Source organism: Lynx canadensis, chromosome C2 (genome assembly GCF_007474595.2).
Source record: "Lynx canadensis isolate LIC74 chromosome C2, mLynCan4.pri.v2, whole genome shotgun sequence".
NCBI lineage: Eukaryota > Metazoa > Chordata > Mammalia > Carnivora > Felidae > Lynx > Lynx canadensis.
The window spans coordinates 155,450,884-155,469,393 of NC_044311.2; the positions used below are offsets into that span (position 1 = coordinate 155,450,884).

An 18,510-nucleotide genomic window follows, 5' to 3' on the forward strand; every position below is an offset into this window, starting at 1 on the left:
CGAGGTGGCCCCCTGACGGGAGCCAGGAGGAGGTCGACAGGGCTCGTGACCCCATCGCTCCGGCGCGCGGGCCAGACTTGCCATCCGTACCTGTCGGCAGGGGACCTCATCCCGCAGTACAGCCCCCCCGACCCCCAAGTGGGCCTCTCTACTCTATGCCGCCCTGTCTGGGGAAGCCCCCTGCCCCCGCCACGCACCCCATCTCCCCGCAGCCGTGGTCGGGGGGCTCTGTGCACGCGGCTCTGACGGGCACTGCCGTGTGCTGACCGCTGACTTTCCTCTGGAGGCAGCGCCTCTAGCCGGCCTCGTGGGACGAGGTGCTTCTGTGGTCCCCTGACATTCCCTCGTGCCAGGACCCCAGGCGCCACGCATGAGCTGGCGTGAGCAGAGAGAACCCGGCATGCAGGCTCAGACCCTTCCCGTCCTCCTCGCCCGGGCCCCGGCCAGGCTCTCGCGCCTGAGGCCCGTCTTCGCGTGTCCCCCGTCAGCCCGGGTCCACGCGGACGCAGGGCACGTCAGCCTAAAGGAGGCCGCTTGCCCTCCCCCACAGCAGAACAAAACTGGGGCCTTTCTGCCGGGGGAGGGGGGACCGTGTTCTGTCCACGTGACCAGGAGGCTCCGTGTGCACGGTGATGACGGCCAGCTGTCAGGACGGGCGACGCTGCCGGCAGAGCCCTCAACACAGGGGAGGCCAGTCGACGTGCGCCTTGCTGGTTTCTCTCCGCTCCCTCCCCACCCTTCTCGTGACCGGGGTCCCTCCCGGTCCCCCGTTCTCGGGCCCCTCTGGGTCGGCCTGGGAAGCCGCTCTGCGGCGTGTCCCATCCGAGCGTCCTTTGTGCCGATGCCCCGTACAGTGAAGGCCGTATCATGGGGACTGGCCGAGCCTCATGAGGAGTGGCGACCCCTGACTGACCCTTGGGGACCTCACAGTGGCCTCCCTGGGGAAAGCCACCTGCGCACCGCTGACATCACTGTAAGCAGTGACGGCACATCTCAGGTGTGCCACCGGGACCGCCAGTGCCAAGCGGCCACGCACGGCAGACGTGGAAGAGCTGCCGGTCCAGCAGAATGTGTGTTCAGTCCGGTGGGGCCCCCCCGTGGCTGTCATCCCCGTGTCCCCAGAGGGAACTCAGCTGTGGGAAGCTGAAAGCCCCATCGCTCTTTGTGTTTCAAGGCAGTGAAGCTGTTTCACCAAAAGTTACACAAAGACCGGATTCTGGGTAGGAGGAAGGGCCGGGCTGTTTAAGGCAGTGTCTGGGTTCCAAAGCAGGGGGTCCTGGGGGCCATCTGGGTTTCAAAGCCGTTCCGAAGCAAGGGACCTGTGTATCCCGTTAGGGCGGCCGTCTGGCTTCCGAAGCGGGGGGTCCGCGTCCCCCAGCTCCTGGAGGCTGTGAGTCTGGCTGTCGGCTCTGTGGCTTTGCACCTGTCCTTCCTTCTTCGTGTTTCGATAAAAGGCATTTTGCTCTAATCACGATAGATGTTTGGTCCCCACTAACTCTTATTCGTAATTCATTCCGTAATGTTAACGAGCCCATCACATATGTTGAAAGTGACCAGCTGCTCCAAAGAGGCTTGTCCCACCTCTACAGTTCCTTCTGATTCCTGTCCTTACGTGCGTTTTCCATGGCCTGTCATCGTAGCACACATGTGCTCTGCTTATTTTTATATGTCCCACGTTTTCACACGTGTGATGGTCTCCCTTTGCCGGTGGCTCCCTCTGCCATGCTGCGGGCACTGGGGGAGCACGTGGTCCCGGGGACGGAAAGAGGGGGCGTGGGGCGGCCTGGCGGGTTGACCAGCTGCAGCCTCACCCCGCCGGGCAGCCGTCTTTCCCTTCCGTCTGGTCAAGTATCAGATGGCTCGTGGCGGTCTCATTTCTTGTGGTGGAAGCTCTCAGGCCTGGGTTCACACGTTGCTCTGTTTGGTGTTTCAGATCCCAAGGACATCGCCTGCTCTTCCTCCCTGGTGGCGGTAAGGACTCCCTCTCCACTCCTCGTGTCTGCCAGGACCGTGTGCCGTCGGCTAGGTGTCTGCTGACCGCCGCCAGTCTGGCTGGTCTGTGCGGTGTCAGTGGGTAGCCAAGTGTGGACAGGGTCCCACCCTCGAAGTATTGGCAGTGCCAGGAGAGGGCTAGTCATGACCGTGGCGACAGACCCCCAGACAAGAAGTTTGGGGCAGTCCGGGCCGGGACGTCCCCCCCAGAGGCTGACCTGAGGCCGGGCCCCTGCTCCTCTGCCGCGCCCGGCAGGTGGTGTCCCTTCCCCGGGCGGAGCCCCTGTGGCCCTTACGCCCAGTCCCCCGCTGACCGTGGAGCAGTCCCCGCGGGCCACCCTCGCTGACTTCACGTGCACGCCTCCTGCCTTCCCTCCGGCCCATGCTGGGCCGTCGAAACAGCCCGCCAGGGTCCCTGCAGCCTCAGATGCGTCAGCACCCCAGCCTCTTCCTTCCCCCGTCCTCTGTGCTCTCACCGCTGGAGATACGTTCGGGCCCTGCCTCGGCACCCCCCGTGCGCCAGTGGGGAGTCCTCTCCACACTGTCAGCGGGGCCTCTCCCTGAGCACCACGGTCACACAGGGCACTGCCCACCTGCCACCCCCGTAGAGGCGTCTCAGACGAGCCACGACCCAGTAATCTCTCCACCTCACCCCATAAACAGCCGGGCCCCGGCTGTCCCCGTCTCAGTCGGGGAACCACTGTCCCCCCTGTGGGCAGGCCAGCTCCTGGGACGTCACGTCCACCAGGCTGGCCCCTGGCACCGTCCTCTCCCCTCTGAGCCACTGCTCATCAGTTTCCTCAAACACTGCGCCCTTGCTCCTCCCAAACCCGTGTTTCACGCTTTGCTTGGGAAGTCAGGGCACATCACTGACTTGGTTAACCGCCTCCTACTCTACCTGGCTTTACCCAGTACATCTCGTTTACCCCTTGCCGCTGGTCTCCCCAGTGGGAGGTGACCGCGCAGGCAGGAGCCCCTCTCGCTCACGGCCAAGGCCCACTGCTCCCGGACAGCGCCCGCCGCCGTGCAAGAGAGGGAGCCAGAGACTCCCTCTTGTTAATACTTGGAGCCTTTAAGCACAATCTGAAAAGAGGGGTTCCGGTTGCCTTATTGAATGAAAACAAACCCAATTTTGAAAATCACGACCTTCAGGAAGGTTAACACGTTTAAAAAAAAAAAAAAAAACTATAGTTGATATTGTAAAACATTTTAAAAGCCATTTTCCTGCCGCGAGCATGAATTTCCGTTTCACAGCTCGTAAGGATCGGTTTTTGGTTGTGCAGTGACTAGTGTCCGTGAAAACGCCCTGCCCTGAATCGTGCTGCTGACCCCGGCAGGGCCTCTGTTCCACACTCGTTAGAGAAGGACACTGCCCTGTATCGTTTCTACAGGCCTTTCCGTGCGTCACTGAAAACCGTCAAAGCCAGTAAGGACAATTAGGTTGCCGTAATCAGCATTTTTACGTTTCCTTATCCCTCAGTCTTGGCTTATTCGTCAAGAAAGATCTTCTTTCCACGTCTTTTGTCTGAGGGTCCAGAGCCCCCGATTACCTGTTGCTTTATCTTAGTCGTGTGTCTTGCTCCCCCCCGGCACCTGTCCTGGGACGTGTTGCACGGTGCCCCTTGCTCTGGGGTGGCCACTGTGGTCGCCGCTGTCCATTCGGGAACCGCTGTAACGCTCTGCTCTTCTGACCCAGCATTCGAGGGGCCACGAGAACGGCGCACACAGATTCAGGCTGCAGAAGCAAGTCTTCACGGACGACGAGAACAAGCCCCTGGTGAGTCGAACGAGCCCCCGCCGCTTTGCGGAAATCCGAGTCCTGCCTCGGTGACAGACTTGGGCCTCGAGTTTCCTGCATGAGACCTGAGCCCGCCCGTGCGCGATTTCTTTGGGCAACAGGCTGGACTTACTTTAAGTCTGTAATCAAATTTGGAAGCGATGCCCTCATTCAACGGCTGTGCTCAGCGTTCAGTGTCCCAGGCGTGCTCCGCGTCAGGCCACGCCCTGAGCGGCAGTCACACCGTCCCCGCTGCTCCCGTGGACTCACGTTCTGGGGGGGCGGGTGGGGGACAGAGGGGAAACCAGCAGTTTCCTGCAGCAGCTAAATGCCAGGCACAGAGCCCGCCGAGACGGCTGAGCGGGCGCTGGTTCAGGCCTCGTGTGGGGAGCCATCCCTAAGCAGGGGGCGTGGACAGAGCCGTGAAGGGGGGCGGGCCTGAGCGGACCTGGGCCAAGGGGTTCAGGGGCCACACAGGGAGGGCTGGCGAGTGAGGTGGGCCCAAGAGATAACGTAAAATCATCTCCTATCCCTCTGCACTGCCACTCCCGTGTTACAGAGGAGGAAACTGAGGCACCGAGTGCGCAGCTGCCTGCCTGGTCGTCCTCAGAAGGGAAGCCTCGATGCAGCCGGTGGGCCTCCCCCCTCCAGGATACCGCCCAGAACTTTCTCGTATGGCTGCGCTTCACTGACCACACTGAGCCACAGGGGCGTTTTGGATTCGTTTTAGTCGTTGAAATAACAAGCTGTTTGCTTTTTCAATCAAACAGCTAGAAGGATACATGCTCCACGTGGGCTTCTTACTTTTTTTCCTTTACTGCCTAAGGAAGTTTATTTGTGGTGGCTGAAGTGGCGGAAAAGGGAAAAATGACGTCTCGCACGTCTTGGTTCTCGGAGCTGGGGGAAATGCCGCTGGAGTCCTGTGAACCCTCTACTCTCTGCTGAGTGTGCATGTCAACAATTGGGTGTGTTAGTTTGGGCCCCCGGGACAAGAATACCGCGGACTGGGCGGCTTAAACGACGCGCATTTTTCCCTCGCGTTTCAAACAGTTGTTTCTGGAGGCTGGAAGTCCAGGGTCAAGGCACCGGCAGGCGTGGGGTCTCGCAGACGCCTGCCTTCTCCCTGGGTGCTCAGAGACAGAGCACAGGGAGAGACGCGGGCTCCCGGGGCCTCTTCTCACAAGGCGCTGATCCCATCCTGACCTCTCTGCCCACCACTCGGGGCTTGGGGTCCCACACGGGAATCTGGGAGGAACACATACAGTCGGTCCACACCACCAGATGTTAACCGATGTCCGAATGGCTGTGACGCCCCTCTGGCTGTCACTGAAGACTCACCTCTTCCTCTGAGGCGAGACCCCCAGGCCGCGTGTTCTGGCAGCGTGCCATCCGGTACGGCTAACCACGTCTTCTGAGCGTAACTTCCCTCTTGCCTTCCGTTGACCAGCATGTCACCAGAGAGACAGTGGCATGTTTAGAGGCCCTGGCGGGTCTTTTCAGGCCCGGCCACACCACAGGCTGGCCTTGATGTGCCCGTGACCGGGCAGATTTTGGTCCCATGTCCCTTACGCGGCACCCACTGAAGTGCGGGGGGGGGGGGGGGGGGGACTCTTGGGTCACCAGGCAGGATGTCCCTCCAGTTTGGCAGGACACCCTGTTGTCCCCTCTCCCGGAGTGACCGAGCTCGGATCCGCGGGGCCCAGAGTTGAGCAGCGCCCACCCCCTCATCACCTTCATCACCGTGGCATCTGGGCCACGCGTGATTCTTAGCAACTTGGCGAGAAAAGACGTGAAGCCAGGGGCGCGTGGGGAGGCGAGTTCGAACAAAGAGGGAGAGGCTCAGGCATCACGAGCCAGGTGGACCCTCTTCCATGGGGGTCTTTGTGATGCTCGGCTTGTGGCTGGCTGGTGGGAATTTGTCACCCTTGGCGGCCCACGTCACCGTCATCCTCGGCTTCTCTGAGGGTCTTTCTGGCCGTCCGGGGCTCAGCCAATGCTTGGCGCTGAGTGGGCGTTTTAATGCCAGAGGTGATTCCACGTGGCGCACCGGTCGGTGGGAATCCACGCTCTCTGGGGGAGACCTTCCTCCGTGTGGCTTTGGGCAGCACAGGGCGTGCCGTGGGCTTCGGTTTCTGTCGGGGCAGGATTGCACGCTTCCCCTCCACCCGCCGTGTGTGCGCGTCTGTGTTCATCGCATGGAGCCTTTTTGCCCTCTGAGTCCTGAGCCTAGGAGCGGGCTGCCTTGGCTGGGGAAGCTCTGCCCCTGCTGGTGCCGTCAGATCCCCTGGGGCTCCTGGTGCCCGGCTTCCCATGTCCGGTCCGCCCGGTGGGTCTCTGGCTCTATAAGGAGGAGGCAGATTTCCTCCCCTGTTTGTTGTGGGGTCTTTTTGTTTTTGTTTCTGTTTTTTACACTGAGAGAGAGAGAGAGCACAAACAGGGGAAGAGCAGAGAGAGAGAGAGAGAGAGAGAGACTTTCAAGCAGGCTTTCATGCTCAGTGAGGGGCCCCGCTTGGGCCTCGATCCCACAACCCTGGAATTAAAACCTGAGCCAAAATCAAGAGTCAGACGCTCAAGGGACCGAACCACTCAGGTGCCCCACCCCCTGATTTGTCTTACAAAACCCACCAGGACTTCCCTTTTTCCCTCTGTCTCCTCCAGACACTGCCAAGGACTGGAATTTGGTAGGTAGGAGCCCCCAGGCTGTGCATAAACATGAGTGGGTGTGGGCAGGAGGCCCTTCCCAACAAAGACCAAGCTTGCTTAGATAAAGAGCTGAGGGGCTGGATCCGAGACTTTTCTCCAGCCCAGCAGGCAATCCAGACACGCTTTATGGAACCAGGAAGGGCTGTGACTAGGCGGGTTTCTGTGTACAATTCCTGCTCTGAGTTAGAGGCGCTCTTCTTCTCTTGGCTGAGCAGGGTCTGTTCCCTCTATGTTTTCTCTTTATCTGGCTGAATCTCATCCACTGGTGAGTCTGTTTTCGTGTTTACAAAACACCTGTCCTAGACCTGAAACGATAAAAATGCTAGAAGAGAACACAGGCGGTAATGTCCCTAACGTTGGCCACAGCAACTCCTTTCTAGCTGTGTCTCCGGAGGCAAGGGAAACATAAGTGAAAATAAACCGTTGGGATTTCATCAAGAAAAAGCTTCTGCACAGCAAAGGAAACCGTCAAAACTAAAAGGCAACCTACCGAATGGGAGAAGATATTTGCAAATGACATACCTGAGAGAGGACTAGTATCTAAAATATATAAAGAACTTATACAGCTTAACACCTAAAAAACAAATAATCCAATTAAAAAATGGGCAGAAGATATGAACAGACATAAAGAAGACATCCAGACGGCCAACAGACACACGAACAGATGCTCAACATCACTTACCATGGAGGAAAGGCAAATCAAACCTACAACGTGGTATCACCTCACATCTGTCAGAACCGCTGAAATCAACACAAGAAACAACAGGCGCTGGCCAAGGTGGAGAAAAAAGAACCTTCGTGCACTGTTGGTGGGAATGCAGACTGGTGCAGCCGCTCTGGAACAGTGTTACGGCGCTTGCTCAAAAAGTTAAAAGTAGAACTACCTACCCTGTGACTCCGCAATCACACGACTGGGCATTTCCCCAAAAAATACAAAAACACTAATTCAGAAGGATACACGCACCCCTATGTTTATAGCAGCATTACTTACAACAGCCAAGACACGGACGCAGCCTAAGTGTCCGTGAACTGAAGAACGGATAAAGAAGATGCGGTGTATTATATACAACGGAATGTTACTCAGCCATAGAAGAGGATGAAATCTTGCCATTTGCAATGATGTGGGTGGAGCTAGAGAGTATTACACCAAGAGAAAGAAGTCGGTCAGAGAAAGACGGATACCATAGGATTTCACTCATATGTAGAATTTAAGAAACAAGACAAATGAGCAAAGGGAAAAAAACAGAAAGACAAACCAAAAAATGGACTTTTTTTCATTTTTAAATAGGCTCCACACCCGGCATGGAGCCCTGTGTGGAACCCAGGGTGGAGCTTGAACTCACGACCGTGAGATCAATAGTCAGATGCTTAGGGTGCCTGGGTAGCTCAGTCAGCTAAGCATCTGCCTCTTGATTTCAGCTCGGGTGGGTCATGATCCATTCTCTCTCTCTGTCTCTCTCTCTCTGTCTCTCTCTCTCTCTCTCTCTCTCTCTCTCTCAAAAATAAAATTAAAAAAAGAGTCAGATGCTTAACCGACTGAGCCACCCAGGCACCCCAAGAAACAGACTCTTAATTATAGAGAACAAACTGATGGTCACCAGAGGGGAGGTGGATGGGGGTGGGGGGATGGGGGAAACCGGTGATGGGGATTGACGAGGACACTTACTGTGATGAGCACCGAGTGTCATGTGGGAGTGTTGAGTTACCACATTGTACACCTGAAACTGATATCACACTGTGTTCCTGATACTGGAGTTAAAATTTTACATACAGTATCTTATTAAGAGAGTATAGTAACTGTATCGACAGCTACACATAGATATTAACTCATCTGAAAATCTTTATTTTCTCCTATAAAATTTTTTCATACATTTTGTAATTTAGACTCTTCATTCCATTCGTTAGCAAGTGTTTTACATCTTTTATTCAAAGAAGCAGTTTCGGGGCACCTGGACGGCTCAGTCGATTAAGCGTCCGTCCAACTTCGGCTCAGGTCATGATCTCACGGTCTGTGAGTTCGAGCCCCACATCGGGCTGTGTGCTGACAGCTCAGAGCCTGGAGCCTGCTTCAGATTCGGTGTCTCCCTCTGTCTCTCTACCCTCCCCTGCTTGTGCTCTGTCTCTCTCTCAAAAATAAATACGCATTTTTTTAAATTTTAGAGGAAGAAGCAGTTTAATGAGATATATGAGATTGTATAGGTTTGGGGAGAGTCTTCATGAAATTGGTGACACCACACGCTGCGGGACTGATTCCTGTGTGTATAATCCACACCTGAAAATTCAGAATTAAAAAAAAAAAAACCTGTCCAGCTTTCGGCCTTGACTGCACACCGACTCACCCGCGGCCTGCCCCCCGAGATTGCGGTGACTGGCCTGGGGAAGAGCCTGAGCGCCGGAGCCCCTCCGAGCCCCGAGTCTGCAGCGTGTGGTTGCTGCTGATGTGGCCTCCTAAACTGGACAGCCAGCATCATTCAGGAGAGAGACGCGTATTCAGCACAGACTCAGACGGAAGTCTTCTGTGTCCGTGTGCTGTTGCGGGACCGTGGTTGGGAAGATGTGCGGTCACACCGGGGGTTGTCATCCCCAGTCGGAAACATCAGATTGTACGCTTACACGTGAGTGTGTTCGTCCCCAGGCCACGCGGGGCCGGAAGCCAGCCTCCCGGAGGTGTGGATCTTGGGCCGTCCCGAGGCGAAGGGCCGAGGGCGAGGCGCGGGGCTCCCGGCGGGCGTCGGACTGTCCCCCACAGGGACTGTCCCCACCCCCACCCCCCACCCCCGGTCTTCCAGTTTCTGTGTTTCACTGGAGGAGAATCCCGAATATCCAACTTGCACAGGTTATAGCGAGGGAAACGCGACAAAACCGTTCGGCTTTGTGGAAAGTGTTCATGCACAGAAACACTGCTTTGGAAGTCTTTGCGGTTCATGGTTCACTCATGAAGAGTGTCATTAGGTCATCCCGGCCCTGGCTGGGCCCCCATCCCTGAACGGGGGAGCACTGTTCTTTGCTTTCGTGAAGGCACACTTTGTCCTGAAGGAATGCCCAGAAGCAGGATTCACAGGATATTGGAAGTGGTTTATGAATTTTAAAATAATGCAATTTCTGGTAACACGCCTGCGTCCAGTGTGAGCTCCTTAGAAAACACAGGGCCGTGTGAAGAATTTTTGACCCCTCCCTAGAAATTACATGCAATTCTGTCACCCGGCAGTAACCACTGTCAGCTTAGAAGTTAGCTGCTCTTCCCCCATCATCAGATCCCGCCAGTTACCCCGATAGAGAAACATACGTACGTGTTCAGTGTTCCTTAAGATCATAATGAAAACGCAGTTCGGAATGTTTTGTTACTCAATGTGACATAAGCGTCAAAACCTCACAAGCTGTTGGTTTGTTTTTACCGCTGCTGCCAGATTATGTTGTTTTTGTGGATGCGCTTTACCCGTTTCTCCCAACGGGGGCGTGGCGTTCACCGTATCGTATTTTTCCGCCTTTCCGACTGTCTTTCACGGGCAGAATCCTAGATTGCCGGGCCCAAGGATTTTGTATGTTTGTAGCGTTTTGTAAAGGCCGCCCCCGAGACCTGGCGGGGCAGCGGCTGCCCTAGGACTTGCGGCCTCACTTCAGCCGGATGCCTGCTAACCCCTCTTGTCTCTTTTCTTCCCAACGGGCTTCACCGCCAGGACCCCGAGATCCAGTGCCTACTGCTGTCAGACGGAAAGCACCCGGTCCATCAGAGCCACGTCGTCGTCCTCCCGGCCGACGGCGGGGGCAGCATGGCCGCCATCAGCTTCACAGGGGCCTTGAGAATCCCCGTGAGTACGCGTGCCTGGGAAGGGTTTCGGAAAGGGCCGCTTTCGCCTGCTGTGAAGAGAACTGGCCTGTGGATCAAGCTTTAAACAAAAAGTCTGTGGTTCTATAATCCGGGGGTTAGAAATCTACAGCGTAAACCAGAAGCCGCCAACAGGTGGTCTTGGGTCTGAGTGAGGCGCAGGGTCGGACTCACACCCGGTGCCTGAAAGGTTTCAAGTTAGTTGCCTCCGAGTAGACGTTGACCCGCTTCCCGGACGAGTAGGGCTTCCCGTCCCCCCTTGGAAAACCAGAAAGTCTGGCTTCGGCAGGGCCTGAAGCCCCTCCTGGCCCAGCCCTTCCCTGGCCCCGAAGACCCTGACCGAGAGTCCCGGGGAGGCACTGTCCCCGACTTCCGCTCTGTGGTGTGGGTGGGCCCGCTCCATTTTCTCTACCCTCTGAAGTGCTTTTAGGAGAACACATCTAGTCCGCGTGAGCCACGTGTGCTACTGGGGAAGGGGGGAGGGGGAGGGCGAGCCGGGGGGAGGGCAGGAAGCCACCCCAGGACGCACAGCTGCGGTGTGCAGCCTGTGCACCTGTTTGGGGTTTAAAGCTCAGGTGCGCTGGTCCGTGGGGAGGCGGCGGGCCCTGGCTCCAGACTGACGGGCGTGCGTGGCACCTGCTGGCGGGCGCAGCAGTACGCGATCAGGGCTTGAAGGGGGCCCGGGGAGAAGAGACCCCAGACGGGTGGGGGAGGGGTGCAGGGGTGCGATTTCTTGTGGGTTTAGACTTTTCTTGCATTAAAGCCCTGGGCTCCCTCAGCAGAGGATCCGGGGAGCTCGCAGAGACACAGGGGAGATGTGTTCTTCTAACGTGGCGAGCCGTGGTGGGCGGGAACGGCAGAGCCGGGGGCAGAAGCAGGTGCGGAGGGGAGACAGCAGACCCTGCCCACGCAGGGAAGGATGTCCAGGCCCTCGCTGCTGCCAGACCTCGTGGACCACACCTGGAAACGTCTGGGCTCCTGCCCTCGGGTGTGACGGGCTGCTGCAGATTTCACGCCCAGACCGCACCCTCGTGGGCCCTCAGCGAGAAAGGGCGGGGGGAACATGGGTCCAGAGGCCCTTTCGTGACTGGGTGAGGCTGGTCTCCAGCCAGTGGGGAACGTTGAAGCCCAGGCCGGGACTCCCAGAGTCACCAGTATGTGGGTGGCCTGTAGGAGATGCCGGTTTAAAAAAAAAAAAAAAAAGTTACCTTTAAAATTTTGTTGTGAATAACAAGCAACTTTTCTGTGGCGCCTTACGGTCCGGATGCTGGGCTGAGGGTGGGGCGGGGTGCCACGGTCACATAGGAAACGTGGCATTGTGGACGGAGCAGCCTCAGAACCCCGGCCTGCTTCACCCTGGCCCAGCTGCGGACGCCCTGGGCGTCCCGGGCAAGTTGGCAACCACTCTGAGCCTCCGCTTCCCCATCTGCGAATCGGGCTCAGAGCCTGGTGTAGGACTTGCCTCACGTTCTGAGGATTTCGTGAGACCATTCGTTCCGCAGTGAGCACCACGCCAGGCGCCTGGTTAGCATGAGGCCGGTCACGCGCACGTCCTCATTATTGGGTCGCCGCTGTGAGACCCTGACTCTTTTAATCTCGAAATCACATCACTTGGGAGCTGGGTCCTCCGCCCAGTTTTGGGGGGTGTTCCCGCACGCACCCCGCATGCTGCCTTAGGGTTACCCCTTCTCTCACCCAGATTTCCCAGTGATACCCTGAATTACTGTCTCAAAATGCCACCTCTTTCTAAAAGTGGACCTAAACTCGAGCAGGTGTCTCCCCTTAGCTCTCAGGCCGCAGACCTTGGTTTCCTCGGGGAGGCCTACGTCTCTCTTCCAGGTGACTTCCCAGCACCCCCGGTGTATTGAGCATGGGCAGGGTGCGGGCGACCGTGCGTGCGGCAGGGGGAAGGCTGTTCAGTGTGGGGCGGCTACCGTGTCCTTTGCAGTGGATTCCGGTCCGGGGAGAGAGAGCGCTGGGTGCGCGGTGATGAGATGGCCCCTCCAGGCACGCTGTTGGAGAGCTCCTCTCACCGCTAAGTTCCCAGAGCCGTGCGATGTGGTAGTCATGTCAGCGTGCACTCTTATGCGCCCTGGGCACGCCCCTCCCCGCTCCCCTATCCCCAGGCGGCACCCTGCCCTATAGGTCCCGCATCCTCTCTCCCTGCAGCGTCTGCAGCTGCCCAGGCCAGAGATGCCAGCCGATGGCATGGGAACGAAGTCATTCATAATTCGGTCGCACGTGTAAGTCAACCTGCAGAGTACACATTGGGGTAAACACCGGCTCTCTGTCTCCCGTTCAGGGTGTGATCGAGTTCTCTCTGTGTTTGCTGTTTGCAAAGCTGGTCAGCTACACCTTCCTGTTTTGGCTCCCGCTCTACATCACCAGTGTGGGTGAGTGTGTGCGTCTGGAAACACAGACGTTAAGCTCATGCAGGGCCTTGACCGGCGCCCCTCTCGTGTGCTGGCTTCTGCGGTCTCGGAAGGAAAGGGCACGCGTGGGGCCCGAGGATTTGAGACGTGCTTTTGAACCACACAACGTGTGATTAGAGAAACATATGGACAAAAAGAGAATTCGGGTACGAAAGTTCCGTGGCCGTAATAACCTTGATGGGGCTTAAAGGGCCCACGTTATAGCCCAGCTGCGGCTGCCAATTCCACGGGGCTCTAACTATCTGGGGCGGCCTGCGTTTAAATTTAGTCTGCCTGGAACTTCACGTCACAGCCGCGGCGCGGGGAGGAGGCCTTGGGGATTGAGATAATAAAGGCTGACTAATCCGACCTGGAAATGGCTGCTTGGGGAAGAGCTCTAGTTTTAGGGACAGCTGACAGCTTGTCTTGGGTTCCTGAAGTCCAGCCACGGCCGAAGCTGTACATGTGACCGAACCCACAGCTCCGTGGCACCGTCACCCTCCCTGTGCTGCGTGTGACCACAGTTCTTAAAGGAGCCTTGAGTGCGGGGGCTGCAGACACGGCCGAAAGGGCACGGGGACCGTCAGAGGGGCCGGGGGACAGGGCTTGCAAGGGTCCCCGGGAGATGTAGGCTCTGGGGAGTGTGGCAGCGAGGGGAGATGTGGAATCCGGGGGTTCACAGAGTACAGACCGCTGTCGGGGAGGAAGACCTTTCTCTGCCCTTCAAGGTCCTTGTGGCTGGGCTGAGAGTCAAATTGACCCGAGACACATGAGCAGGAGGAAATCAAATGGAGTTTGGTGCCTACGGGGAATCCACAAAGACGTGGACACTCCGGAGACAGTCAGGCAACAGGAGGCCAGTAGGACGTCCTGAGCCCGGGAGGGGGTGGGCTCTGGGGGTCCCGAAGGGGGAGGACGCTGGCAGGAAGGGGAGAGGAGGTGTTGGGAGACGGCGTCCGCCCCGCTGTGCAGACCAGGCCCTTAGGTGCAGAGGAGCGTCTGGGAGAGCTCGCTCCCTGCTCGGGCTCTGCCTTCCAGCGCGAATGTGGGCAGTTGTGGGCGAGGTGAGGAACGTTCCCGAATCTGCCGGGCTTCGATTGCTTTCAACTCAAAATAGTCTTCAGGTCAAAGTGGCCCTGCTTGGGGCTGCGTGCCCTGGGCCCCCGCACCACATACTCCCCACGGCCACAAGGTCCAGCAGACGTGGCTGTGAGCCCGGGGCAGGAGGGCTGAGTTTCAGAGGGACAGCAGGTGAGGCAGTAAGGGGACCGCCACGTTATGGGGGACAGAGTCTGGGAAGGAGGGAAGGCAGTTGCTCCCTGTCAAGCAACCCCCTCTCCGTTAGGGTGGGAAAGCCGCATGCGGTGTAGACCGGAGACCCCCCTCTCCATTAGGGCGGGCAAGTTGCATGTGGTGTAGACCAGCAACCCCCTCCATTAGGGAAGGCACGCCATACTCAGTGTAGACAGGAGACCCCCTCTCCATTAGGGCGGGCAAGCCGCACGTGGTGTAGACCGGAGACCCCCCTCCATTACGGCAGGCAAGCCATACTCAGTGTAGACCAGAGACCCCCATTAGGGCAGGCAAGCCGCACGCTGTGTAGACAGACGTCATACCTTCTTTCTTCCTTTGTTCCCCCATGATTGCAGAAGGGGTGACACTTTTAGGACTCCAGTCACGAATTGCTGGCTTTTCTAGTCTGAGTGATTAGAAGAAGCTAAGTCCCTTGGATGTATGTGCCTTGAGGACACCAGGAAAGGCTGGACTCGACTGATGGTCCCACATGCGTCCCAAGCCCGCTTCTCCTGCACTGGCCAACCTCAGTCCCCTTGGAGCCCAGCGTGGCTCCCTCCCCGTTGTCTGAGGAGTTCCTCGGGGCCCGCCGAGTGTCCCAGGGCGCGCCCAGGTGCCGGAGCCTCTGTGCCAGGCATTTCTTGCACCTTCGGGGCTGCGCCTAACCTGTGGCTACCCCAGGGACGGACACTGGACCAGAGGGGTGGGAGTCAGGCCGAGCCACGCGGATGGATCCTCCTATTCCGGCGAAGAGCGTTTCGCTTTCATCCTTCCTGCGCGTCTCCCCACGTAGCAGGCTCTGCTGTTTTTCCTTTACCCCGAGTTCACCCCTAACTGCGGCTTGGCTCAGGTCATGCCTAGGAGACAGGAGCGCCACGCACGGTCTTACTTTGCTGTGACTTGCTCACGGGGACACTTGTCGTTTTGTTAGATCACCTTGATGCCAGACAAGCCGGGGAGCTCTCCACCCTGTTTGACGTGGGCGGGATCTTCGGTGAGTCCCTCCCTCCCTGTCGCACGTGGACGGAAACTTGGATGGTGGCATTTGGACACCTGCGTCCGTGTTCCCTCTGAGTTGACTTCCTATCGGGAGGAACACGCATTCCCCAAACCGTCAGATCACCCAAGTGGACGTATGGCCGTCACTCTGGGAGGACAGTCCCGCTCGGGGAGGGATGGGGACGTGGCTAACGGCGAGGGTGGACAGGGACGTGGAGAGGGAGATTATTCTCTCCTCACTGCCGTCTTGCATATTCCACTCTCTCTCCGTGGGATCTTGCCCCGGGGACCCAAGCACCCCCTCTGCATTGCAGGTGGGATCCTGGCGGGCGTGATCTCAGATCGACTGGAGAAGCGGGCCTCCACCTGTGGCCTGATGCTTCTGCTTGCGGCCCCCACGGTGAGCCGGGCCCCCATCCCACCCCACCCCCTGCCCCGTCTGGACCCCAAGCCTCCGGGAGCAGCCGCCTCCCCCCCTCCCCCCCCCACCTACACACACCGGCACCTCCAGCCCGGGCTCAGCCCCATTTGCGACTCATGGTTTCTGGATACTGGCCGTGGCCTCAGAACCCCCTCAGCGTGTCCCCCCACTGAGCCTGCCAAGCCTCCTTCCCCAGATGTCTCCCCTGCCCTCTGCACGTTGCTGGGCCACTCTCTTCATTCATCCCTGGCTCCCCTTTGGGTGCCCCCTCCCCTGGCCCTGGCCCCTCCCCCACAGTCTCCTACTCAGCCTCTAGGGTCCCCCACCTCCCCAGGCGGCAGCAGCCCTGCCTACGGTAGTGCTGGCTTCCACTGCTTTGAACGCATTTGGTAACAATGACCTAGGGCAGGTGACCTTCCCTTTGTGTGCCTGTCTCTATTGTCACAACAATAGTACCGTCACTCATCGGCCTGCACGGCACACACGTGCCCGCCTGCCACTCGGCTGGGCTGTGTCCGGAACGAGGCCCGGCTGTCCGGCGTCTCAGGGCCTGGATGCTGCCTGACGCAGACCCGCAGAGAACCTCACTGAGAAAACGTCAGTGTGGCCCCGTGGCCCCTGCCTCAGGACCCCCTCAGCAGGTGCACCCGTTTAGGCAGACGGCCCGAGGAGGGGACGGTCGGACTGAGGCGTGGATCCCAGGGAGAGCTGCCCCAGGCCGTGTGCCCGGCCCTGGGAGCTCAGCGGGAGGTGCCATCAGAGCCCGCGCGTGGGGACAGGGCACCAGGCTTCACAGCGCCTGGCGGGGGCCGCAGGGCCCCCGCTCCTTCTTAGGGGCCCCCTCTCTGGTCGGCTGTCTGAGAACCGCCGGCCCGGGCAGCATCCGGCTGCGCACAGTGACCGGTTGTCCCCCTGGTTTTACACCGTTCACAGCTCTACATGTTCTCCACCATCAGCAGAATGGGCCTAGAAGCCACGATAGGTGAGTCCCCACGGCCTTTCTTGTCTTCTGTGTGCGGTTTTTGTCCACACGGCTTGATGAAGCAGAGCAACAAATTAGTGTGGAGGCATTCGGCTGGTGTAAACGGAGCCTGTGGGGTGGCCCAGATAGTCCCATGTCCCTCGTGGGGGGGGCTCCTGCCCCAGGAGTGAGGCCTGCCGTCCGCAGGCTTGAGAACAAGCGTGGGAGAGCACGGGCCACCCGCTCCAGGGCCGCGAGGAGGCACTCTGAGAAGCCACGTGTCCCCCCGGAAGGCAGAGGCAGGGCTCCACCCCGAGACCTGCACCCCAGCAGGTGAGGACAGGCCAGAGCCCGGCAGGGGCCAGACTCCCAGCTGCCCTCCGCCAGCTGCCTTTCTGAGAGCGGGTGCAGGAAGCCGGAGGACGATTCTTTACTTCCTGCAAGCAGTACCATCAGATATGGCTCTGACACTTGGGAAGGATTTTTTTAAATGTTTATTTATTTTCAGAAGAGAGAGAGAGAGCAGGGACAGAGAGAGAAGGGGGAGAGAGAGAAGGGGGAGAGAATCCCAAGCAGGCTCTGCACTGTCAGCACAGGGCCGGATGAGGGGCTCGAACTCATGAACTGTGAGATCATGACCTGAGCAGAACCAGGTGTTTCACCAACTAAGCCACCCAGGTGCCCCTTTTTTTTTTTTTTTTTTTTAAGTTTTTATATTTATTTTGAGAGAGAGCGTGTGTGTGCACAAGCAGGGGAGGGGCAGAGAGAGAGGGAGAGGATCCCACGCGGGCTCTGCACTGTCAGCACAGAACCTGACTCAGGGCTCAGTCTCGAAAACCGTGAGATCACGCCCTGAGCCGAAATCAAGAGTCAGATGCTTAACCGGCTGAGCCACCCAGGTGCCCTGGTAAATATCTTTTCTGTCTTAAGCAGCCAGCAGTGGTGATCAGGAGGGAGGCAGGCTGTGTGTGATCCCGTTAGAAGTCATCCAGAAGTCAGATTGCTGACACGAGGAGCTGTGGGTTTCCCGTGACCCACTGGTCCAGAAGCTTCTGCACAGAGCAGTGGTAACCAGTGGCTAATTTGGAAAAGTGAGCCTGGAGGACGGTTTAGAAAGCGTGCCTTTTAGAAGTAAGCACGTTACCCTGCCCGTGGGAGCTTGGTGGCTCTGGGTGTCCGGGTGTCCCTCGGGGGCAGCCGTCCACAGCTGCGGGCACAGAGAGAGACAGACAGACAGACACCCTCCCACTGCAAAGCAGGCCAAGGCTGGGGTTAGGGCCAGCCGGCACTGACCGCAGGGAGCATTCGCGCACCCCCGGCACATCCGTACTCGGGACGCCGGGCTTCTGGTCCCTCCAGGCTCTCAACAGCCGCCGCCAGTTGAGGGTCGAGGAGACAGAGCAGCAGGTCCTGTGATTGGGACTTCCGGGCGTACCTGGGGCAGGTTTAAAGGAAGAAGCTCACCACGCTGGCCCCAGCGGTCGGCAGTCACCGCGCCCCAGGCGCGCGGGCCTCCTCCCCAGCACCTGCCCACATCGCGCTCAGGCCGGACCCGCGCGTGACTCCGGGGCGCTCGCCCGGGGGCTGCCGAGACCTGGGGGCTCGCCCAGAGGGCACCGTTCCGCTGCCGAGTCCCTCCCTCTGGTTTCTGGTTCCCACAGCCATGCTGCTGCTCAGCGGGGCCCTGGTCAGCGGGCCGTACGCCCTGATCACGACCGCCGTGTCCGCCGACCTGGTGAGTGGCCGTGGTCTCGGCGCAGGGCGGGGGCGGGCGCCGGCCAGAGACGGCCTCTGTTAGTAAAACGGTGTCTTTAGAGACGGGGCTTTTTGCCCGAGGCTGACACCTACGCTTCCGAGAGCCTCCTGAAGCAGATACGGGGAGGTGCCGCCCCCGTTCCATCAACGAGGGTGTCGAGCGAGTTTAAGAGGCCCGTCTGAGGCCCGAGGCCAGAAGGCAGCAGTCCGGCGGGCTCGATCCTCTGTGCCGCCCTTGCTTAACCCCGGGGACTGGTGACCTTGCACCCCTGGGCCCGCCCCCGGGGCCCAGATCTGAGGTGCACTGGGGTCGGCCCCTCCTTTCACCCGGCCCCCTGTGCCTGGCCCTCCGCTAGTCTCCGCAGAGCCAAT

General features: G+C 58.8%; 1 protein-coding gene and 1 long non-coding RNA gene across 2 annotated transcripts in view; one reads left to right on the top strand and one right to left on the bottom strand.

Moving 5' to 3' along the window:
- SLC37A1 (solute carrier family 37 member 1) overlaps positions 1-18,510 on the top strand; it is a 61,804-nt gene that overhangs the window by 29,371 nt on the left and 13,923 nt on the right. Inside the window, exons 9-16 of the mRNA XM_030328980.1 lie at positions 1,934-1,971; positions 3,689-3,769; positions 10,150-10,281; positions 12,601-12,691; positions 14,934-14,996; positions 15,316-15,401; positions 16,356-16,404; positions 18,045-18,118. Coding sequence (XP_030184840.1) covers positions 1,934-1,971; positions 3,689-3,769; positions 10,150-10,281; positions 12,601-12,691; positions 14,934-14,996; positions 15,316-15,401; positions 16,356-16,404; positions 18,045-18,118 — 614 coding nt within the window. The remainder of the gene's footprint in view (positions 1-1,933; positions 1,972-3,688; positions 3,770-10,149; positions 10,282-12,600; positions 12,692-14,933; positions 14,997-15,315; positions 15,402-16,355; positions 16,405-18,044; positions 18,119-18,510) is intronic.
- On the bottom strand, positions 4,479-7,251 carry LOC115523220. The gene is made up of 2 exons (XR_003971671.1): positions 7,155-7,251; positions 4,479-6,777 (listed from the first exon to the last, which is right to left on the bottom strand). It is a non-coding gene; the product is annotated as an uncharacterized LOC115523220 (long non-coding RNA).